The 25,923-nt window shown below is 39.6% G+C and overlaps 1 protein-coding gene across 1 annotated transcript in view; it reads left to right on the top strand.

Annotated features, from left to right (window-relative positions):
- Window positions 1-25,923, top strand: part of COLGALT2 (collagen beta(1-O)galactosyltransferase 2) — a 207,922-nt gene that overhangs the window by 132,140 nt on the left and 49,859 nt on the right. Inside the window, exons 5-7 of the mRNA XM_007937676.2 lie at window positions 6,898-7,102; window positions 15,231-15,350; window positions 24,007-24,083. Coding sequence (XP_007935867.1) covers window positions 6,898-7,102; window positions 15,231-15,350; window positions 24,007-24,083 — 402 coding nt within the window. The remainder of the gene's footprint in view (window positions 1-6,897; window positions 7,103-15,230; window positions 15,351-24,006; window positions 24,084-25,923) is intronic.

Below are 25,923 nucleotides of genomic sequence, written 5' to 3'. Positions count from 1 at the left end.
GTGCTGAAAGATGAGCCCTTTAGGTTGGAAGGCACTCAAAATACAAATGGGGACTTGCTGTCTCCTCAAACTAGAGTCAACGTTAATGACATGAAGGAAGTAAAGCTTTCAGGACCTTCATTTGCTGATGTGGCATGACCCAAAATGAGAAGAAACAGCTGTAAACATCCATCAATAATAGGAAAGTGAAATGTATGAAGTATGAATTTAGGAAAATTAGACGTTACTTCTAGTTTTAGAATCAAAAATGAAATGAAAAGCTTCAAGATTGATATCCTACACATTAGTGAGCTGAGATGAACTGGTATTGGCTATTTTGAATCAGACAGTCATACAAAATATTATACCTAGAATGAGAAATTGAAGAGGAACAATGTTGCATTCCTTATCAAAAAGAACACTTCAAGATCTAACCTGAAGTACAATCCTGACAGTGATAGGATAATATCCACACACCTATAAGGAAGACTAGTTAAAATGAATATTATTCACATTTACACACCAACCACCAAAGCCAAAGATGAAGAAATTGAAATTTTCTACCAACTTCTGCAGTCTGAAATTTATAAAAAGTGCAATCTATATGCCTTGCTAATTGTTAGTGACTAGAATGCACAAGTTGGAAACAAAAATGAAGAATCAGTAGTTGGAAATATGGCCTTAGTGATAGAAATGGCACTGGAAATTGCATGATAGAATTTTGCAAGACCAATGATCTATTGATTGGAAATCCTTTTTTCAACAACATAAATGGTGACTATACATATCTCACCAGATAGAATACAAAAGAATCAAATTGACTTCAACTGTGCAAAGAGAATGATGGAGAAGCTCAGTATTATCTGTAAAAACATAGTCAGGGCCCAAATGTGGAACAGACATCAATTGCTCATATGCAAGTTCAAGTTGAGTTGAAGAAAATTAAAACAAGTCCATCAGAGCCAAAGTACAACCTTGAGTATATCTCACTTGAATTTAGAAACTATCTCAAAAATATATTTGATATATTGAACGCCAATGACCAAAGACGAGACAAGTTATGGAATAATATCAAGGACGTCATACATGAAGAAAGCAAAAGGTCATTAAAAAGACAGGACAAATGCTGGTAAAGATGTGGAGAAATTGGGACTTTTATACATTGCTGGTGGGACTTTAAAATGAAACAACCACTGTGGATAACAGTATGGTGATTCCTTCAAAAGTTGGAAATAGAAATACCATTTGATCCAGCAATCTCAGTACTAGGTATATATCCTAAAGTGAGAGATAGGACACAAATAGATATATGGACACCTATGTTCACTGCAGCACTATTCATAATAGCAGAGATAGAAACAGCTTCCTAAGTGCCTATCAACAAAGGACTAGATAAACTATGGTACATATACACAATGGAATACTATATGACACTAAAGAATAATGTATAATCTGCAAAACACTTCACAACGTGGATGAACTTGGAGGATTCTCCTGGTTCTCTAGTGCTGCTATACAGAAATACCACAAGTGGATGGCTTTAACAAACAGGAATTTATCATCTTACAGTTTAGGAGGCTAGAAGTCCCAATTCAGAGTGCCAGCTTTAGGGGTTGGGTGAAGACCCCTTGACCTTGGACTTCAGTTCTGCCTCTATTTCCCTGACCACTGGAGCTGAGGCTTTTTCTGACTCATGCAGCTGCTGGCTGCTGAGTCTGACGAACCCAGGGTCAGCACATAGAATGGCACAATCCCAAGTTTAACAGGTATCCAGCAGGCCACTGGTTCCAGTCCAGGAATAATCCCAAGATTGGCAGGCAACATGGCAGGCCAAGACTCAGCCAAATGCAGGGTTCAGATGTGCCAAAAGCTCGAGATCTTTCTCAAGGCCTCTCCTTATATACTGGAAGCAGGCCACACCCCAAGGCAATTACTCAGCTGCTCACAGCAGATTCCACCATGGAGGTGATTACAATTTCATCCTGTGGAATAACTACATCCAACTGCCCAGCCACTTAAAACCACTGCTCAGCCAAGTTGACACACAATCATAACTACCACCAAGACATTATACTGAGTGTACTAAGTCAATCACAGAAGGACAAATATTGTGTTAACCCACTATTGTAAACAATGAAAGCTTTACATATGGAAGGAAACGTTCTTTGTTAGTTACCAGGGATGAGAGGAAAGGGGAGGGAAAATTGCTAGATAGGTAAGAGACAAATATCAATTCGTGTGAAGGGAAAGGCAACATATCCAAAGCAAGTGACCAGCACAATAACATTAAGGAAAAGGAAGACACAGACAGGTGCACAAGAGGTACAGACAAAAAGATAAACACATTTACATACACAATACTGCATTATCAGTAAACATTAATCTACAGGTGGATACATAGGTAAACAGGCTAAATGATCAAGTATGTCTAGGCAAAAGGGTGTATACTCATGATCATATATGTAAGTTTGGCAGATGATATTTTCTACATACACTTTTATATGTGCTATAAGAATGTCCGGGAGCTCTGGAAGCATAGTGCCTAAGACACTTAACTGCTAACCAGAAGGCTGGTGGTTCAAACCCACAAGCCACTCCTCAAAAGGAAGGTTGGGTAATCTACTTTCATAGTGATACTGCCTTGGAAACCCAAGGACGGCCGCTATGAGTCGGGTCCAACTCAACAGCACATAACAACAACAACATAAGAATGTCCAGGTGCTCTGGTGGCATAGTGGTTAAAACATTTGGCTGTTAACCAAGAGATAAGCTGTTCGAACCACCAGCTGCTCTGTGGAAGAAAGATGAGTTGCTTCCATAAAGATTTGCACCCTTAGAAATCCAATGGGAGTTGCTATGGGTCAGAAACAACTTGATAGCAGTGAGTTTGGTTTTGTTTTTCTGGTGGTGTACTGATTAAAGCATTTGACTACTAACCAAAGGGTTGGTGGTTCGAACTCATCAGCCTCTCCATGGAAGAAACAGAGGCAGTCTGCTTCTGTAAAGATTTACAGCCTTGGAGACCCAGTGGTGGTCACTATGAGTCGGAATCAACTCGATGACAGTCAGTGATAAAAATGTCAATATATATAATAGAGCTAATGGGCAAAGCTATGATAACTGCTTAGCCACAGCCAAACACCCTGAGGGAGTGAGTCACTGGTCCCACAGGCTCAGGACCATGGTCATGGGGGACGTGGTAGTTAAGATGGTGTGTGAACTTGGCTGGGCCTGGTTGAGTGGCTGAGCAGCTGGATGTAGTATTCCCCATGATGAGACTGGTCATTAACCCCATGGTGGAATCTTCTGTGAGCCACTGAGTAGCTGCTTTAAGTACGTGATCTGCTTCTTTTATATTAGGAGAAGCCTTGGGAACGGTCTCTAGCTTATGCCACTCTTGAACCCTGCATCTAGCCAAGTCATTGTTTAGCAGCCTGCCATGCTCTGCTGATCTTGAGACTTCCAATGGACTTGAATCAATGGCCTGCCGTGTTCATTGTTAACATCAGGACTGTGCCATTTTATTTGTCGACCTTGGGCTTGTTAGGCTCAGCAGCCAGTAGCTGCCTGAGTGAAGAGATACCTCCAGCTTCAGTGAGCCAGGAACAAGAGGCAGAGCTGAAGCCCAACATCGAGGGGCTTTCACACAGCCCCTACAGCCTGGCACTTGGAACTTGGACTTCTAGCCTCCAAAAATTGTAAGAATGAACTCCAGTTTGTACAAGCCATCCCATTTGTGGTATATTTCTGTCAGAGCGGCACTAAGTAACAAAAACAGGGGGACATCAAGCTCTATTGTCATACATACTGCACAAAACATTGTTCTACATCCTACTTTGGTAAGTAGCAACTGGGGTCTTAAAAGCTTGCAAGCAGTTATCTAAGATGCAACAATTTGTCTCCCCTCATCCACAGCAAAGAAGAATGAATAAAACCAGAGATGCATGGAAACAATTATTCCAAGGGATTAGTGGACCATGCAAACTTCAGCCTACATGACCCTGAGACAAGAACTAAATGGTGCCCAGCTACCACTGTCAGTCACTCAGAAAAGGTTCAAATAGGAGATCTTGGATAGAGTGGGAGAAAAATGGAGAACAAAACTCAAAATCATTTTTTGAAAAAAAAAAAAAAACGGATTTGCTGGTCTGATAGAGATTGGTATAACCCCTGAGACTATGGCCCCTAGTCCCCCTTCAGGCCTGGAATTGAACTCACTCCCATGGCTTCCACACAAATAGACAGGCATATAAGATGAACATTTACACCAGGTAGGTACACTACTTAGAACAATCAACCATGGGAGATCAGAAGGGAAATACTTGCACAGGGAGATAGCTCAGGGCAGGAATGCATAGGAAAAAAAGGGCACAGGGAGGAAGTGGGAAGAGAGTTGTTACATTATAGGATTGCAATGAATGTCATGAAACAAAATGTGTATGCACTGTTGTATGGAAAATGAATTGCCTCTATAAACTTTCACCCAAATCACACACACACACACACAAACATACACGTGCAACAGGGAAGGGAAAAAAGACCAAAATGGATGTCAGAAGAGTCTAAAACTTGTTCTTGAACATGGAGTTGCTAAAGTGAATGGGGCAAATGATGAAGTGAAAGAGCTGAACAGAAGATTTTGAAGGGCAGCTCGAGAGGACAAAGTGTTATAATGAAATGTGCAAGACCTGGAGTTAGAAAACCCAAAGGAAGAATACACTCAACATTTCTCAAGCTCAAAGAACTGAAGGAAAAATCCACGCCTCAAGTTGCACTATTGAAGGATTCTATGCAACAAATTGAACAACACAAAAGCATGAAAAGAATTTGCTGATGTTTAACCATTTGAGGAGGTAGCATATGATCAAAAACCAATGATTCTGAAAGAAGAAGTCCAAGCTTCACTGAAAGCATTGGCAATAAACAAGTCTTCATGAATTGACAGAATACCAAGTGAGATGTTTTCAGCAAGTGGATGCAATGCTGGAAGTGCTCACTTGTTTAAACCAAGAAGTTTGGAAGACAACTACCTGGCCAACTGACTGGATGAGATCCATATTTGTGCCCATTCCAAAGAAAGATTATGCAACAGATTGTGAAAATTATTGAACAATATCATTAACAACACACTCAAGTAAAATTGAAGACAACTCAAAAATAGTTGCAGTGGTACATCGATAGTGAATTGCCAGATATTCAAGCTGGATTCAGAAGAGGACATGTAACAAGGAATATCATTGCTCATGTCAGATGGATCTTGGCTGAAATCAGAGAATACCAGAAAGATGTTTACCAATGTGTTATAAACTGTGCAAAAGCATTTGACTGTGTGGATCATAATAAATTGTGATAATATTGTGAAGAATGGGAATTTCAGAATGCTATGAAGAAGAACACAGCCTCAGGATTGGAGGAAGACTCATTAACAACCTGTGATAAGCAGATGACACAATCTTGCTTGCTGTAAGAGAAGAGGACATGAAACACTTAGTGATGAAGATCAAAGACTATATATAGCCTTCAGTATGGATTACACCTCAACATAAAGAAAACAAAAATCCTCACAACTGGACCAATAAGCAACATTCTGATTAACAGTGACAATATTTAAGTTGTTAACTATTTCATTTTGCTTGAATTCACCATTAACACTCAGAAACACTAGTCAAGAAATGAAACAATGTACTGCATTGGACAAATCTGCAGCAGAAGACCTCTCTAAAGTGTTAAAAAGCAAAGGTGTTACTTTGAGGACCTGACCAAAGCCATGGTATTTTCAATTGCCTCATATGTCTGTGGAAGCTGGACAATGAATATGGAAGACCAAGGAAGAATTGATGCCTTTGAATTATGTTGTTGGTGAAGAATGTTTAATATACCATGGACTGCCAAAAGAATGAACAAATCCGTCTTGGAAGTGCAGCAAGAATGCTCCTTAGAAGCAAGAATGATGAGACATCATCCCACATATTTTAGACATGTTATCAGGAGGGACCAGACCCTGGAGAAGGACATCATGCTTGGTAAAGTAGAGGAGCAACAAAAAAAAAAAAGATCCTCAATGTGCTAGATTGACACAGTGGCTGGAACAATGGGCTCACATATAGCAACAATTGTGAGGACAGAGCAAGACTAGGCAGTGTTTCATTCTGTTGCACACAGTGTCACTATGAGTTAGAACTGACTCAACAGCTCCTAACAACATCCTTACTTTGTCATTTCAGACACAGTCCCATGAAGTAGATAGTGTCATCATCCTAGATTTACAGATGAGGAATAGAGACAGCAAGGTTGAATAACTTGACTAATATCTGCAATCAGTTAGTGGCTGAGATGGTATTAGAACTCAGGCAGTCTGGTGTAAAAAGCTGTGCTTTTCACTACTGTGCTATTCCACCTCTAAATGTAGTCATTGGAGTCCCTGGGTGCCACCAACAGCTAAGTTATTGACTACTGGCTGGTGGTTGACTGTTTGAACCCCCTCCAAGGAGCCTCAGAAGATAGGCCTGGCAATCTACTTCTTGAGAATCCTATGGAGCAGTTCTACTCTGCACACATGGGGTCACTGTGAGTCAAAATGTACCAGACTACAACTAACAACAGCAACCATGTAGTCATATTTCATCTCCATCTTAACATAAAATATACTTTTATATAATTATTAAATCACTTATGCTGAAACCAAAATAATTTCTGAAATCAAGACCCTTTGTGGGTTGTTTTATATGCAGAGAACATTTCTTGAGCTCAATTAAAAATTATTAGGCCAAAAGAAAAGACTTGGTTTTGTGGCTTTGTGGCTTTGTTTGGAGCTTCCATTACTGAGTGATGGCTTAGAAGGAATCAACCTAGGTGATGACTGGGAAAGATGCAGCCCTCAGGTCGGAGAACACAACCCACCTACCTGTTCTTTTACAGGGCTTCTATAAACGGACCCCAGACTACCTTCAGATTAGAGAGTGGAAGAGGTTGGGCTGCTTTCCCGTCCCCATGGTCCACTCCACATTCCTCATTGACCTCAGGAAGGAGGCCTCAGACAAGCTGATGTTCTACCCTCCACATCAGGACTACACTTGGACCTTTGATGACATCATTGTCTTTGCCTTCTCCAGCAGGCAAGCAGGTACTATTTGTGTTTGGGTTCACTACCTCCATGAAAACACTGCGAATGACCAGTTCATTTGTCTTGTGCATCTTATTAGAAAATTCTCTTTTCAAGTAGTGTTAGAGTGACTTAATTGTCTGCAATAACCATACTCACACCCTCTGTGGTGCTCCAACTGTGAGTACCAATGACCAAGAATACATATGTGCACATACTATACATATACTATTGTTTATATAGTAATATATATTATATAGGCTATATATGTGTGTGTGTGTATGTGTGTATGTGTGTGTGTGTGTGTGTGTATAAAGAGAGAGTGTTTTTTTTTTTTTTTTTTTAAGGAACTGGTTCATGCAATTATGGGGGACTGGCAAGTCCAAATCTGTAGGTCAGATGATGTGCTGGCCATTAAAAGTATTTATTTGTAGTCTGGAGACAGAGCTCATCCTTTTTGCTTTAAGCCTTTGACGGATTGATTGAAGCTCATGCGCATTCTGGAAAGTAATCGGGTTTACTAAAGCCAATTGATTTCATCATATATAACTATTTCATAACAGTAACTAGACTAGTGTTTAACCAAACAACTAGGCACATAGCATAGCTAAGTTGACACATAACATTAACCGTCACAGGAACCAACACATCAATTTCATGCACATCCCATTGACAGGACAACATCTAGCTCTAAGAGAGGCTCAACATGCACTCTTTATCTGATATAGTTGTGGACCCCAATTCTTTCACTAAAGAAGAAGCCAAGAAGAGATATTGGAACACAACCAATAGCTGTCCCATAGTCCCTAAGGCCAGACTTGAGTCTGAACTGGTGGGAATGCATTTCCAGTGGGTTGTAGACTTTCAGGGAAAGATAAGTAAGTAGGCAGGAATATTTCTCTTGTTTCACCCTACACATGAAGTCAGGGAGAACATAATTCACTAAAGCAGTTCAACAGAAACATACTACAACCTTAAAAGAAAACTGTACTCAGTATAATTCAGACCTTCCTGATAGAAGTTAAGTCTCATTTACAATGTGCCAGAAATGTGCCGCTTAGCCAATACCAGAAATGAGTTTACAAACCAAGAAGATGGTGAATAAACTCACTGTCACCACATAAGTTAGGGTGAAAGAAATCACACAGAGACCCCAGGCAGTTGAGGCAGGTTGCTGGCCGCTGGGACTATATTAATTGAAATTCAACTACAGCTCACACAGCTGAGGCTGCCCTTAAAGCCATAGTTGTCCTCACTCCTCAGTGTTAGAATTGTTACAATGAGCATGTTGTTGTTGTTGTTGTTATGTGCCGTCGAGTCGGCCCCGACTCATAGCGACCCCTCCTTGGGTTTCCGAGGCAGTTATCACTACGGAAGTAGGATTGCCCAACCTTCCTTCCGAGGAGTGGCTGGTGGGTTTGAACCGCCAGCCGTCTGGTTAGCAGGCAAGTGTCTTAGCCACTATGCTACAATGAGCATAGTGGTGGAAATATGGAAGGCTGACTTTCCACCCCTGGCTGCTAGAGCAATTTAGACCCAATCTAGATGCCAGGTGTAGACACTTTTTAGGCCTTGTGCCAGGGCAAAAACAATGTTCTTATCCTCAAGTGGATTGGAAGTTTTCATGAAGGTTCTTGCATCAGTGTTAATGGAAACTGCTTCTTTCAGATTGGTCAGTGATTTGCCCTGACTTCTCTGGGACAAGAAGCAGAGTCAGGGCCTTCTCATTCCTTTAAGTTGTGCCAGTCCCTTTGCTTCAGTGCTTGAAGTGAGGATGTTCCAGAAAAGTGAGCTATTAACAATTACAGTAATGATCATTGCCTAACAGAGTCTTTCTTTATAAGTTGTTGCACAAAGAATTACTGTGACCCCACACACTAAATTATTATGATGTATTTTTTTAAAAACCAAAAACTGGATATTTGGGTTAGAAGAGGGTATTTTTCAGCTCTGCCCTTGGCCTATTTACCAGGACTTTGTGCTTTATTGGTCAGACTTCCCACAGGCCGTTCTAGAACATTGAAGACAGGTGCATTCTTGATTGGTGATTCAGTTGGGAGAGGAGAAGTTGAAAATGAAGGACAGGATCAATTCAAAAATCTTTACTTTTGTGCATAGCATTGTGTTAGACTTTTTGTTAGTTGAAAAGATAAGATCTTTATGCGTGAAAACAACTAAGTAGGATGTAGTAGTAAAAGCCAAGGGCCAGATCAGAGGTGCAGACTGTGAGCAGGACACAGGAGTCAAGGCAGGAAGCAATCACTGTCATTCGAAGGAATTAATGAGCCTTCCTGACAGTTGTTTGGTTCTAAGGTAGTAATTTCATGAATAGTATTTCAAGGAGAGGAGCTCTGGTAGTGTAGTGTCTAAAGCACTTGATTGCTAACCAGAAGGCTGGCAGTTCAAATCCACCAGCCACTCCTCGAAAGGAAGGTTGGGCAATCTACTTCCGTAGTGATACTGCCTTGGAAACCCAAGGAGGGGTCTCTATGAGTCAGGCCGACTTGAAGGCACATAACAACATTTTAAGGAGAGACATGAATAAGGCTGGAAGTCATGTGCAGACCACTGAGTGTCTCTCAGCTCTTCCCTTTTTGAGTCCAAAAAAGAAAAAGCACTTCTCCTTTGCCTTGAGAGAGTCTTGATTAAAGATGATTTGAGTTCTTTTGTTCTTACTCTTGTAAAGCTCCCCAGCTGTGTGTATCATCTACTGAACATAATTTTTAAAGTGCTCCAAAAGAAATAACATCCTACATGTCTCCAACAGGGCCATCTAACAACAAAGTTAAAAAGATCCTCAATCTTTCACCTCAGACTGTGACCATTATCACATGTGGGTGGTAACTGAGGGAGCAATCACAGTGTGCTGATGTGCTGGGGGTTCGCTGCCCGGCTAGCCCAAGAGGAGAGCACAATCAGTCATAGACAGTGTTTGTGGCTATATGAATCTAGGGTCAAAAGTTCACATCCCATTGCAGCCAGTGGTCTAGGATTTTTATCATGTCCACTAGAAATAATCCCCAGTACCAGCCAGCCATCTTCCAAATGACTGCTGGGGGTCAGAATAGGCAAGAGATGAGGGCATGATTGGACACATCACAGCTTCTCTGAGCTTAGTTTTTCATAACCCAGAAGAGAGATAACTATATCAATCTGCAATGTAGGGTACTAACGAGCTCAAGAAAATGTTTGTAGCTTCATAAGAGAAGCAAAGTTCTTGAAATGAAAAATAGTTTTCTCCAGAGGCAGATTTCACTTTGAGTACCTGATTCCTTTGGAGAATTTATCTAATTATCACCACATATCCTCTTTATATATATTTTTAATCAAATTACCCATTCACAGTTTTTAGAGTTCAAATAATTCCCCAAAATTTATTAAAAATTTAGAAGTCCCCTGTATACTACCCCTGCACCATTTCCCTTTTATAGAAGGCAACCACTTTTCTCTCTTTTAGATGACTGATTAATAGAGTATTTAACATGGTTGCATTGCTACTTCTTGATTTTTTGGTTTTATTTTAGGCATTATCTATTGATTCTAAATTACAAAAGATGAGGAATTAGCTCTCTCTCCTTTCATCCCTTGCATGTAAACACATTCATCCCATCACCCTATCCTCTCAATATAGTTATATGTAATTTAAGATAATTTAAGAGCAATTTTTGGTGTTTATGTTGTTATAATCATGTAAACCCAATTCTAAGCCAAGCCATTTAGCATTCTATGGTTAGTTTTCCTGTCATGTCTAACTTAACAAGTAAATTTTGGTGGGCTTAGTTTTATTATTACTAATGCAATCCTAAGCACTGTGAGATGAAATGGGCTGGAATTGGTCATTTTGAATCAGAAAGTCATATAGTCTACTATTCCAGGAATGACAAATTAAAGAAGAGTGGTGCCAAAAAGAACATTTCAAGATTTATTCTGAACTGCAACATTGGCAGTGATAAGATAGTATCCATATGCCTACAAGGAAGATCAGTTAATACTAGATTCAAATTTATGCACCAACCACCAGAGCCTAAGATGAAGAAATTGAAATTTTTACCAATATCTGCAGTATGAAATTGACCAACATGTAATCAAGATGTATTGATAATTACTGGTGATTGGAATGCAAAAGTTGGGGAAAAAAAGAAGCATCAGTAGTTGGAAAATATGGCCTTAGTGACAGAAATGACACCAGAGATCACATGATAGAATTTTGCATGACCAACCACTTATTCGTTGCAAATACCTTTTACAACCACATAACAGCAACTATACACATAGACCTCATCCAATGGAATACACAGCAATCAAATCAACTATATCTGTGGAAAAAACTTTGGAGAAACTCAATTATCATCAGTCAGAACAAGGGCAGGGGCAGACTGTGGAACAGACCCTAATTGCTCATATACAAGTTTAAGTTGAAGCTGAAGAAAATTAAAACAAGTCCACAAGAGCCAAACTATGACTTTGAGTATATCCCACCTGAATTTAGAGACCATCTGAAGAAAAGATTTGATGCATCAAACACCAGTGACCAAAGACCAGACTAGTTGTGGGATAACATCAAGGATATCACACATGAAGAAAACAAAAAATCATTAAATAGACAGGAAAGGAAGAGAAGACCAAAATGGATGTCAGAAGAGACTCTGAAACTTGCTTTTTAATGGAGAGTAGCTAATATCAATGGAAGAAATGATGAAATAAAAGAGCTGAACAGAATATTTCAAAAGGAAGCTCGAGAAGACAGAGTAAAGAATTATAATGAAATGTGCAAAGGCCTAGAGTTAGAAAATCAAAAGGGAAGAACATGCTCACCATTTCTCAAGCTGAAGAAAAAACTTCAAGCTTCAAGTTGCAATATCAAAGGATTCTATGGGCAAAATAGTGAATGATGCAGGAAGCATCAAAAGAAGATGAAAGGAGTATATAGAGTCACTCACTGTACCAAAAAGAACAGGTCAATGTTCAACCATTTCAGAAGTTAGCATATGATCAAAAACCAATGATACTGAAGGAAGAAGTCCAAGCTGCACCAAAGGAAAGGGCAAAAAACAAGGTCCAGGAGTTGATGGAATACTCATTGAGATGTTTCAGCAACTGGATGCAGAACTGGAGGAGCTCACTCATTTATGCCAAGAAATTTGGAAGATGGCTAGTTGACCAACTGACTGGAAGATATATATATTTGTACCCATTCCAAAGAAAGGTAATCTAATGGAGTGCAGTAATTATCAAACAATATCATTATTATCACACACAAATACAATTTTACTGAAAATAATTTAAAAAAACTATTGTAACAGTAGATTGACAGAAAACTGCCAGAAATTCAAGTCAGATTCAAAAGAGGATGTGTAACAAGGGACATCATTGCTGGTGTCAGACAGATTTTGGCTGAAAGCAAAGGATACTAGAAAGATGATGAAAGATGTTTACCAATGTTTTATTGACTATGCAAACGCATTCTACTGTGTGGATCATAACAAGTTATGGATAACATTGCAAAGAATGGGAATTCCAGAGCACTTAATTGTGCTCATGAAGAACCTGTATATAGACCAAGAGGCAGTCATTTGAACAGAACAAGGGGATACTGTATGGTTTAAAATCAGCAAATGTGTGCTGCAGGGTTCCTTTCACCATGCTTATTCAATCTGTGTGCTGAGCAAATAATCTGAGAAGGTGGACTATATGAAGACAAGCACAATATCAGGATTGAAGGAAGACTCATCCACAACTTGCAGTATGCAAATGACACAACCTTGCTTGCTGAAAGTGAAGAGGACTTGAAGCACTTACTGATGAAGATCAAAGATTAGTCTTCAGTATGGATTGCACCTCAACATTCTCACAACTAGACCAATAAGCAATATCATGATAAATGGAGAAAAAAATTGAAGTTGTTAAGGATTTCATATTACTTGGATTCACAATCATTGCACATGGAAGTAGCAGTCAAGATATCAAAGGATAAATTGCATTGGGCAAATCTGCTGCAAAATACCTCTTTAAAGTGTTAAAGAGCAAAGATGTCACTTTAAAGACCAAGGTGTCCCTGACCCAAACCATGATATTTCCTATAGCGTCTTATGCATGTGAAAGTTAGACAATGACTAAGGAAGATGGCAGAAGAATTGATGCATTTGAATTCTGGTATTGGTGAAGAATATTGAATGCACCATTGACTGCTAGAAGGACAAGCAAATATGTCTTGGAAGAAGTACAGCTGGAATGCTTAGAAGCTAGAATGGCCAGACTTCACCTCTTGTACTTTGGTTGTGTTATCAGAAGGAACAAATCCCTGGAGAAGGGTATCATGTTTGGTAAAGTAGACAGTCAGCAAAAAAGGGAAGACCCTTAACTAGATGGACTGCAATGATGGGCTCATGCACAGCACCTATTGTGAAAAAAAAAAAAAAAGTTGTAAGGATGGTGCAGGTCTGGGCAGTGTTTCATTCTGTTGTAAAAAGGGTCACTATGAGTCAGAACTGACTCAATGGAACCTAACAATAAATGCAATAAAAAAAACTAATAACTAATTGTCTAAAATTCTTCTCAGAATGTTTAGATTCATCAGTTGTTCCTAGTTCATATTTGTGAAGATGTCTTTCCTAGAGCCTTCTGAGATATTCTAATCTGACTCGTGCCACAGCTGTCAACCTGGTACTCCGTTCTCTTCCCTTTTGCATTGACCATTCCATTTTCTGTGTCCCAAGTCTTTCTCACTCTTTGTAACATTCTTCTTCTTCCTGCTCCAGTAACTTTCTGAGAAAGGGTAATAAGCAGTAAATATTTGAGGGCCTTACATGTCAGAAAATACCTTTTTTGTATCCTCACACTTGAAGGGTAGCTTGCTAGGTATCATAAACTGTTTTTACTGAAGCATTGGAAAGGTAAACGGTGAAATGGTTTTGCTAATTAGCATAGAACGGCAACTAAAATATTACATCTTATTCCTTCCATTTTCTGAATTCATCATGATTTTGCAAGAGGATGCATTTGGGTTTGAAGTTCCCCAGAAGCATTCATGTGGGGTAATACCAGAGCTAGTGAGATGGAAGTTAACTTGAAGGCAAGGGAGGTAACAGTGCTCGGTGGACCAGACCCAATTCAAGCCAGATTCAGTAAAACAGAAGGATACAGATTCTTTTCTTTTCTCTTTCTCTCTGTTAATACCGTAAGACAGTTTCACCTAAATTGGCAGGTAATGCAGCTGACTGGAGGAAATTTCATTGCACAAAATAAAGAAGTCACTATGTTAATAATTCTCTCCCTGAAAAGCACTAATGATTATACCAATTAGCAAATCAGGGTTTGGCAGACTCATCTTAAGCAATCTTTTCATTAGTTAGGACTGTCAGTTACTGAATCTGTCTGAGAGCATCTCTATTCCTATGTCCCTAGTTGTCTGGCTGATTACAGAAAGATGCTTTGTGACCAAATTAGCTAGCTGGAGCTATGAAAACAAATGCTGAATACTAGAGAGCTGTGGTAGATTTTTGGTGTTTTCTTACTGCAAGTTCTTAACAGCTCATGAAATGCAGACTTTCTTTTGTTCATTTATGAAAGTATTATAGAAGTTTCAGATCCGATGGTTGGTTCCAAAGCCAGGCTTTTAAAGAAAAGAAATAAAACAAAGGAGAATCATAGAAATTTTAAATTTCCTTTGTTTTTATTTTTTGTTCTATATATGCCTAGATTTAGCTTTAATAATCTGTCAAGATTTTCCTGTTTGCTTTCATATCAAATATGGATTCCATTCCTTATTTTCTCGTTATTTCCTGTAGGTGGATTACAGTGTTCCATTCTGCTCCCTGGAACAAGAATTCCTTGCTTCTCTTTTGATCCTTTCATGCCTTTAATGTTCATTTCAGGCCAGAAGCATGTTTTTTTCTTCAGAGAGAAAAAATCAATTTCCTATGAGCTGAAGAATGGCCCAGTGTTTTAATAGCCCCAAAATGCTGTACTTTACTTCCTTAATAAAGGAGTATTTTTGAGATCTACAGAGAGTACCTGGAAGAATTACATGTTCAATTTCAGTGTCAAGCAGCATCAGTCACATTCAAATCTCCTTACCCTCAACTGTCACTAGAGAACAAAAAATTGTGATTTTTGATTGGTCTACTTTGTCCCTGTCTTGGGTCCTTAGGCATCCAGATGTACCTCTGCAACAGAGAGCACTATGGCTATGTGCCCATCCCCCTGAAGCCCCATCAGACCCTACAGGAGGACATCGAGAACCTCATCCATGTGCAGATAGAAGCAATGAGTAAGTGAACAGGAGCAGGGGTGATGGCTTGTGTTCGATTTCAACAGTGATCATCAATCAGTCCATTTCCTCATCTTGCAAGGCTGGAACCTCACAAACCACCAGTCTGCCTTGGCTGAAACATAGAAATTTGTTCGTTTGTTCGTTAATTCATTCTTAAATATTTTCCATTTGTTGTTGTTATTATGTATTATCGAGTCGGACCCGACTCATAGCGACCCCTCCTTGGATTTTCGAGGCAGTATCACTATGGAAGTAGATTGCCTCATCTTCCTTCCAAGGAGTGGCTGGTGAGTTTGAACCACCAGCCTTCTGGTTAGCAGTCAAGTGCCTTAGGCACTATGCTATCAGAGCTCCCATGAAATATTAACATGATAAGGTCTTTGCCCTCAGAGAGCTTCCTGTCCAGGTGGAGAGCTGAGTACACAAGTAAATGCTTGTCACAAATGCGATAAGTGCTAAAATAGTGTTTTGTGGTATAGATTTAAACCCTGATTCTGCTGCCTTCTAATTATATGACCTGGGGCAAGTAATTTAATCCCCTCAGTTGTAAAGTTTACCTTACAAAGATTTTGTACAAATTCCCCACATTGTGTGCAAAAAGTGTAATAGAATAATAATAATAATGACTTCAATTTTATAATAGCTTACAATCTAATAGATACCACACTAAGCACTTTTTTGCACATCTTTTCATTAATTGTTATAATAACTAAATAAGGAGCTTTATTATTCCTATATTAGAAACGAAGACACTGAGGCATAGAGAGGTTAAGTAACTTGCCCAGAATTATGACATAAACAAATGAGAGATTGGGATTTGAACCAATCCTGCTTTGTCCAAAGCTCATGTCCTTGAACCTTGTATTGTTACTGACTCTGGGCCTAGCATGATGTCAGAATTGGTAAGTGTTCAGTAATCAGCCACTCCTCAGAAGGAAGGTTGGCAATCTACTTCCATAGTGATCCCACCTTGGAAACCCAAGAAGGGATCATTCTGAGTCAGGTCTGAATCAACGGCACATAACAACAACAACATTTACTATTATGTGTAATTTATAATAATTGCTAAAGGAGAATGTAACTGATCAACACTGTGCAGGGGAAGAAGTCAGGAATAGCATCTAAAAGAGGAATTATTTATACTAAATATTCACACAGCATTTGAGAAGTTGTATTGTTCATCACTAGAGCATAAGATGGGCGTGTGTGGGCAGTGGGGGTGACTGGGGAGGCACAGTGGGCAGTGAAGCTGAAAAACAGGCAGTGGCCCATTAGAAGATCTTCTAATGTATAAAAAAGTATTTATTAAACACATTTTATGTTCCATGTATTGTTCAAGATAATGGGTATATGGCAGTGAACAAAACAGAGTATCATCAAGAAATTTATATTATAACAGAAGGAGACAGACAATATAACAAGGCAGTAGCCACATGTATTATTTGGGGGAAGATTATTCCAAGCAGAAAGAATAGCATATGAAAAGACCATAAGACAAGAAAGAGATTAGGGTGCTTGAGGGGCAAAAGGCCAGTGTAGTTGGGGTGTAAAGGACGAGTTGAGTGGAAGGAGATGAAGTCATGGAGAAAAATTCCAGACATGCAGAGTCTTATAGGTGAGAGACTTGGATTTTATTCTAAGAATAATGAAAATCCATAGCAGACTGGTGTGATGCAGTTTATGCATTTAGAAAGACCATTCAGATTGGCTGTGGATATGAGAGTGTAAAGGACAAAGGTGGAGTAGGGCCATCTCTCCTGGTAATAAATGAGGGTAGGTTCAATGCATGCTGTAGCATCCAAGGGAGGTGGTGAGAAGCCAATGGATTAAGGATATATTTTTGATGTTGAAGCCAACGAGATTACAGAGATGTGGATACAGCTCATGAAAAGGATAGAGAGATCAGGAATGAATCCAGAATGTTGGCTTGAAGTCTGTCTGGTATACCATTTACTAAAATGGGAAAGACTTCATAGGAGAAGATTTGGGGAAGTTTGGTCATGTCAAGTGGAGAGGTCAGGAGATAGTTGACTATGTTAATCTGGAGAGAGGCCCTCGCTATAGGTAGGCATTTGAGAGTCATCATATAGAAGGATATTTAAAGCATGAAACAGGGTAAATTCATGTAGTAAGAAAACACAGAAAGAGAAGAAGAGAGAGAGACTGGCAGATCCCTGGGGTAGAAAAACAGCCAGAAGCTGGGGGGAAAAACAGGCAAGTGAATTGGCATAAAAATTTGAAGTAGTGATTTTCAAGAAGGAGCCAGATAATGCTGAAAAATCAAGTACACTGAGGATAGAGAATTGATTATTGATTCTGTCAACATAAAGGTCTGTGATGACCTGATTTGTTAAAAGTCACTTTAGTGCAACAGTCAAGACAAAAATCTATTGGAGTGCGTCAAAGAGAGAATGGAGAGATGAGAAAGTGGAGTCTTGTGACAGGGAACAGAGAAATGAGTGGTAGCTGAATACAGGATGAGAAATCAAGGGAGAGATCTTTTTGTTTATTTTTAGGATAGGAATATTACAGCATGTTAGGTTGTTAATGAAAAGACTCCAGTATACAAGAAGAACTTGGTAACATAGGAGAAAATATAATTTCAGGACTGAATTATTTTGAGAAAATAAGTGGTTGAAATACATGACAGGACTGGCGAGGTTGTTCCAGATAGAAACAAGGATGCATCCTTTCAAGGAGAAAATAAGTGGATGGAAGGCAGAGTAATAGGTATAGATGCAGCTGAGTCTATAGGCCTGAGGTAAAAGGAAAAGATAGGTCTAATTTGATTTAAGGAGCTCTGGTAGTGTAGTGCCTAAGGCACTTGACTGCTAACCAGAAGGCTGGTGGTTCAAACTCACCAGCCACTCCTTGGAAGGAAGGTTGGGCAATCTACCTCTGTAGTGATACCACCTCAGAAACCCAAGGAGGGGTTGCTATGAGTCAGCTCCAACTCAACGGCATTGCGTTTTGGTTTAACCCAAGCCATGGTATTTTCAATTGCCCCACATACATGTGAAAGCTGGACAATGAATAAGGAAGACTGAAAAAGAGTTGATGCTTTTGAGTTGTGGTGTTGGCAAAGAATACTGAAAGTACCATGGACTGCCAGAAGAACTAACAAATCTGTCCTGGAAGAAGTGTAGCCAGAATGCTCCTTGGAAGCCAAATGGCCAGACTTAGTCTCACCTACTTTGGTCCCTTCTGACCATTCCCTGAAGAAGGATATCATGCTTGGTACAGTGGAGGGTCAATGAAAGAAGGGAAAGCCCTCAATGAGATGGATTGACACAGTGGCTACAACGATGAGCTCAGGTATAGCAAGGATTGTGAGGCTGGCACAGGATTGGACATGTTTCATTCTGTTGTACATAGGGTCGCCATGAGTCAGAGCCAACTTCTCAACACCTAGCAACAATTTGATTTTAAATATTTTCTCTATGAAACAGGTAGCCCAGCCATCAGCTGGAGAGAGGTATTGGAGATTTCAAGAGAGAGGAGAAGGCATAAAATTTTCTGGTAAAGTAAATTTACTAAGGAAGTGGTGTTGCATCATTTGGTGGTGTTGAGTCCCTGGATGGTGAAAACAGTTTACACTCAACTACTAATTGAAAACTTGGCAGTTCAAACCCACTTAGTCATGCCATGGAAATTTACAGCAAAGAAAATCCTATGAAGGTCAGTTGTACTCTGTAACACATGGGGTCACTATGAGTCAGAATCCACTCAAGGACAATGGATGTGGTTTTGATTTGAATGCTAATTTGACTATTGTGGTTATAATTTTGAAGTGACTCAATCAAAACTATTGTGTGAATATATCCTATACTGCTTTTCTTCTTCTAAGTAGAAAACTGAGTTGAACAAAAACTGGAGTTTTTAGGCAAGGCCAATTGAAGGGAATTAAGAGTCTTTACAAGGCATTGGAGGAAGGGATCAGGATTAGAGAAAGATTCATTAACAATCTATGATATAGAGGAAACAGACTTTTGTTTTCAGAGGACTTGCACTTCTGTTTCAAGAGAACTTGGAGCACTGTTAACAAAGATCAAAGACTGCAGTCTTCAGTATGGATTACTCCTCAACACAAAGAAAACAAAAATCATCACAACTAATGATAAACGGAGAAAAGATTAAAGTTGTGAAAAATTTCATTTTACTTAGATCCACAATTGACACCATGGAACCAGCAGTTAAGAAATCAGACATCATATTGCACTGAGCAGATCTTCTGCAAAAGACCTCTTTTAAGTATTGAGGAACAAAGATGTCACTTTGAGGACTAAGGTGTGACCTAAGCCATGGTGTTTTCTATCATCTCATATGCATGTGAAAGCTGGACAATGAATAAGGAAGACCAAAGAAGAATTGATGCATTTGAATCATGGTATTGGTAAAGAATATTGAATATACTGTGGACCGCCAGTAGAATGAACAAATCTGTCTTGGAAGAAATACAGCAGAATGCTCCTTAGAAGCAAGGAGGGTGAGACTTCTACTCCTGTACTTTGGACAGGTTAGCAGGAGGGATCGTGATATCAGAACATCATGTTAGATGAAGTAGAAAACCAAAAAAAAAAAAAAAAGAATTCACTGCCATAGAGTTGAATCCATCTCAGAGCAACCCCCATCGGGTTTCTGAGGTTGTAATCTTTACAGAAGTAAATCATCCCATCTTCTTTCCACAGAGCAGCTGGTGGGTTTGAACTACTGACCTTCTGGTTCACAGACAAATGCTTTATCCATTACACCATCAGAAATAAAGCAGAGAGTCAGCAAAAAGAGGAAGACCCTAAATGAGATGGATTAACAGTTGCTGCAACAATGGGGTCAAACATAGCAATGATTGTGGGGATGGTACAGGACTGGGCTGTGTGTTGTTCTGTGGTACACAGGGTCACTATGAGTCAGAACAGGCTCTGGCACCTAACAAAGACAGCAACAACCAGGGAAGTGTTAAAGTGCTAGACCATGAAATCTAGGGAAAGATGAAAGTACAAAATGAAGGATGTGAAATATGGATGTGGTGGTGGGTCAATAAGGGAAGGTAAAAGAATGATTGCTAACATTAAGGTCAACAAGCCAGATTATTGGATGGATGCCCAATGTAGATGTTGACGGTTCTAAGTTCACTACTAGGCAATGATGACTAGGCATGCTAATGAAGGCAGACAATAAGACTTGATTCTGGGCCTAGAGTCATCTGTGACTGAAGGGGTTTGAAGAGGAGATAGAAGGGTGCTTCAAAGAAGATAGGGTTTTTGAAGGATAAGGAAACACTGTTTTGAGTGAGTTAGGGTATTGGAGAAAAATCAGCGTATGCTCTGAAAGCTGAAAGAGAGGTTATGTCCTTAAAGGAAAGCCAAGTTCCCATTAAAACAAATAGGTGAAGAGACATTCAGAAAATAAGCTTTAAGGTATTGGGGAGTTTGTGACCAACAGACCACAGTTTCTGTAGGTAGAGTTGAAGAGTTCGGTTGGGATGGGAGCTGGATAAGGATATTAACAATAATGATATCTAGCACTCACTGAAAGCACTATGCCCTTCCCTGTAAAAATGCTACCTCATTCAGTACATTAGAAGGCATACAGATAATTCAGGGTGCTCTTCCATTGAGGCAAGAATGGCACAAGGCTAGTGTTTGTAAAGATGATAGATGTAAAGGGATTGTACGGCAGAAGGAGATTGGTCTTGCCAGTCAGAGCATAAGACAGTGGGATATCCCAGGTGGCTGTTCTCAATAATGACATTTGGAGGCAATAGAACTTCACGTAAAAATTATTAAGATTAGTGAATCTGAAGTCTGAAGGTCTGATACTGAGTTCCAGCTTTGCTACTCACTCACTATTTGACCTTGGGTAAGTCTACATCTGGGTTGGTCTTAGTTTCTTTATCTATTTTTTTTTTTTTTTTAAGTGAAGATAAAGTGTGGTGAACATAAAAGGACTAAACAAATTTTAAAGCACTTAAATGTCTGGTATGACTCCAGGATCACAACAGAAAGTCCAGGACAGAGAGAGAAAGAAAAAGTAGAACAAAATTCAAAAATCAAAGAAAGGGCCAGACTTACTGGTCTGATAGAGACTAGTGGAACCTCCAAAACTGTGGCCCTCAAGCACCCTTCAAGGATGGAACTGGACTCACCTCCTGGTGATCAATGTTCAACCAAACAATAGAAAGCCCTATAAAGTGAATAATAACACCAGGGAGGAATGTACTCCTGAGTGCAATCAACCATACAAGACCAAAAGGGCAGCATTTCCCCAAGGACAAAGCTCACAAGACAGGAAGGGGCAGGAAAGAAGGACCAACGGAAACAAGGAACCCAGAAAGGAAGTTGGGAAGAGTGCTGATACATTGAGGGGATTACAACCAATGTCATAAAACAAAATGTATATAAATTGTTGAATGGGAGCCTAACTTGCTCTATAAACTTTCACCCAAACTACAATTAAAAAAAAAGTGTGGTGTGATTGTCATGGTGGAGATCAGACCTGCCTCTTAGAGCAGACTCAATATATCATTTCCTGTGTTCCTCTATGGCTTACCTCTGCTTTCAGTGGTAAAACCCAGGCACACTTGTCTGATATTTTTGCTCAGCAGTGGCTTTCTGCAGCCAGCTACTTGTGGCTTTTTCAGGACACTTGTACTTTGAGTGCAATGTCTGCCCATGTTAGAAGGAGCTAGAGGGGCTAAAAGCAGTCTCTTTGGCTAAAATGTTAAAGCCACGCAGTCCATCTGTGTACCAAATGGAGACCAGAAGCCTGGAAAGGGTAACTCAGAATATAACCCTTCTTACGTTTAAGGCCCAGAGTGCAAGAAGTAGACTGCTTCTTAAACTATATTTGAACACAAAGGAGTTAGTATGTAAGTTTCATCTCTTAAAAACTTGATCCTGTACATGGTAGATCTTCAATAAATATTTGTTTTAAAAGAAATGAAGGAATAGAACAGAGCAAAAAGTACCAAAATATTCTGGACTTCTGTTGGAAAACAGAACCACATGCATTATGTGGCTGTGACTTGTAAGGGTCATATTTGAAGTAATGAAACCCACTCTTGGCTTAGGGAACCTGTCTCATTATATTCTAGAATTTTATATCATTTGATCATAAACTGGATAAAATAGTTTCCCTTTAAAATCTCCCATAATACTCTTTGGACAGTATCTCAGTCAGGATGGACCAAGTTATACTGGGATATCAAACAATGCCAGATTCTCACGCTGACTTATGTAACAAAGGTTTTTCTCTTGCTATGCAAAATCTGCAGCAGTCCTGGCATCTCTGCTGGGCAGCTGTCCTCCATATGATTTGCTACATGCCAGGCTGCTTCAAATTTGTGGCTTCTCCGTATCAGCACATACCACTGTGATCATCATGTGAAGCAGATGTAGGGGAGAAGAAGGGTTTGGAGAGCTGAGCAGCAGCGATTAAATGCTTTCCCAGCAAGTTAAATAGCCATGACCTTCAAGGGCAAGGAAGGGTAATTCTCTATTGTGCCTAGAGTAGAGGAGAATGGATATTGGTGAATAGTCAGTGATAAAGGCAATCACAGAGAGTTCTATAAACAACCCAATTACCAACTCTCATTTTAAATATTCTTTGTATTATTGCTTTAAGGAAAACCAATTGAGTGCTTTGAATTTCCATAATATAAAGAAATCTTCAAGACTTTCTAGAATTCTTTAACCGAACTTGCTTCCAATCTATAAAATACATAGTTTGTAAACAGAGCTTTTATTGAGTGGCAAATAAATAAACCTTTTCTTATTCAATTTGCAACATCCTTCCCAACTGGAAACTTCCCCTTAATCTTGTACCAATTTCTGGGTCTGGCTTTCGGAGGTGAAAAGATGTTAAAACAAAGGACCTTCGGCACACCTGTGACTAAACCTGCCTGAAAGAGATAAAAATAGTCCCAGACCTTGACAATTTTAACTTTATAGAAAAAAAAGCATTATTCAAAAAGAAAATCTAGCTTATTTTTGAGCTTTTTCCTCATGGACCACAGTTAAATAAAAGCTAAGAGTTATTAACCATTTACTGTGTTAATTTACTATGATGAGTGCTTTGCATATAAACCAAAAACCAAACCCGGTGCCATAGAGTCGATTCCAACTCATAGCGATCCCCATTGGGTTTTCAAGGCGGTAAATCTTTATGGAAATAGATTGCCAGGTCTTGCCTATAGTGCCTCATTTAAAGTTTATAACACCCTAACAGATGTACTTTTATTTTCCCCATTTTATACATGATGAAACAGGCATGGAGAGGTCAACTAACTCTCCCAGGACCTCAGAGGCCAAGACTGAGAGTCCTCCTCCTCTTAATCATTACCCTAAACTGCCTCCAAAAGCTCTTAACATAAATCTTAAGGGAAATGGAGCAAATATTGCAACGTGCATAGAAACCAGTGCTAGTGAAAACCAATGTCTGACCATCAGAGTTCTTAGGGAGCAAGAATATACATCCTAGGCTGCTCCATCTTAGAGAGCTGCTGGGCAGTAAGGTTCATAAGGTCTGTGGAGTTAACCCCTGGCCTGGACACCCAAGTCATGTTTCTGCCATAGAGATCAAGTGTGCAGATGAAATTCTGTTCTTCTGATTCTTTCACTAACAAATCACTCTGCATGTTTCTTGTGTCTTCCAGTTGACCGTCCTCCAATGGAACCCTCCCAGTTTGTCTCAGTTGTCCCTAAATATCCAGACAAGATGGGATTTGATGAGGTAGGAAAGGTATCTGTGTGAGTGTGTGCTTATGTGTGTGTGTTTTCATGTGCGTGTGTGTCCATGTGGTGCGCTATCTGTCTATCACAGAACACACGCCTGGGAAGACATTTAGCAATGTTAGCAAGACTTTTGGTCTGACTGCTGACAAGGCACTGAGGTTTTGGGGAAACTACTCAATTTTTGTCATGTCTCAGTTTTCTTATGTTAAAAAAGAAGAATCATGGTGAAAGTGAATTAGTCCTTGAGCTAGAAAGTAGTTACAATTTAGTAGTGAAAGTGAACATGACATTTTTCTAGGAATAGGTATTACCATATTTTATTAATCTTTTAATCAAGATTCAAGTGTAAGGTAAAGAGAACATACATTTTAGATGTTGGAAGACTTTTAATTTATCCTGCCACACAAAAGTGAGTGGAAAACTTTCTGGAATCCTCCATACTTTGTTTTCTTTCTGCTTTTCTTCTAAGGAAAAAGGCTGGAAGGCAAGGTTGAGGGGACAAAAAAGACAGAAATAAGAAACTTATTCAAAAATTCTTCTTTTCAATAGATAAGAGCATAATAACTTTCTGAGAACCATATTTATTATTAACTTTCAGTGGCAAAAAGAAATGAAGTACAAGTGTAAAGAGATGTCTATCTTGGGAATATGTGCTATGGATGCTTGGCAGGGCCAGAACTATCATTTTGAGTGTCTGAATTCTTCCTGAGTGCCTCATGTAGCCACTGATTGGTATCTTTAGGTAGAGTTTGGGGATCTGGAGGCTACAATAAAAATAATTCACTGCTGTCAAGTCCGATCCAACTTGGGTTTCCAAGGCAGTATCTCCATGGAAGTAGATTGCCCAACCTTCCTTCCAAGGAGTACCTGGTAAGTTTGACTCTCAGCCTTCTGGTTAGCAGTCAAATGCCAAATCTACAAACTGAGATAGAAGTCTTCCATGGATTCTGGATATGTTACAGGCCAAGATTTGTGCATTGTCTACCTCATTGTCACTGCTTAACTGGGAGAAAATGCCTTGTTTATCACCCTATACCCCATACATACATGCCCCCAAAGTCCTGCTGTCTTAAAGAGCTGCTGGAACTGGGAATCAGGATTTCCTCTATTAAATTGATTGGGAGCTTATCAGAAATGGAAAGGGGTAAGCACTTCATGAATATTAACTGAAAAAGACTTATCAGCTCTTATGCATCTTCACAGAGGGCAGAATGAGAAGAGATGAATGTCAGTGTAGTAGAGTCCTTGGGAGGAGCCTTGGTGGCACAGTGGTTAAGTGCTCAGATGCTAATCAAAAGGTCAGTGGTCTGAACATGCCAGCCACTCTGTAGGAGAAAGATGTGGCAGTCCACTTTTGTAAAGAATACAGCCTAGGAAACCCTATGGAGCAATTCTACTCTGTCCTACAGGGTTGCTGAGTCAGAATCAACTAAATGGCAATGGGTTAGAGTCCTTGTGGTACAGGTGGTTAATGTGCTCAGCTGCGAACCAAAAGGTTGGAGAGTTGAGTTCACCCAGAAGCACCTTGGAAGAAAATCCTGGCAATTTACTTCCAAAAAATAAGCCATTGAAAACCTTATGGAATACAGGGTTTATGGACAAACTGAGGTTGCCAAGAGTTGGAATCAACTCAGCAACAATTATTAGAGAGGAATTAGACTAAATTGTAAATAGTTTTTGAAAAACTGATTGAAACTACAGAAAAGATTGGGTCATACCTCCCATTGTCCTGGCTTCCACATATCCTTACATGAAGTCCTCACCAACCCCTGTTGTTGTTATGTTGTTAAGTGCCGTTGAGTCCTTTCCGACTCATAGCGACCCCATGCACAGCAGAA

Source organism: Orycteropus afer, unplaced genomic scaffold, assembly GCF_000298275.1.
Source record: "Orycteropus afer afer isolate SDZICR_OR568_19922 unplaced genomic scaffold, OryAfe1.0 scaffold00043, whole genome shotgun sequence".
NCBI classification, from domain to species: domain Eukaryota; kingdom Metazoa; phylum Chordata; class Mammalia; order Tubulidentata; family Orycteropodidae; genus Orycteropus; species Orycteropus afer.
The sequence above is the reverse complement of the archived record's forward strand: the minus strand, read 5'-3'. Positions and strand labels throughout refer to the sequence as shown.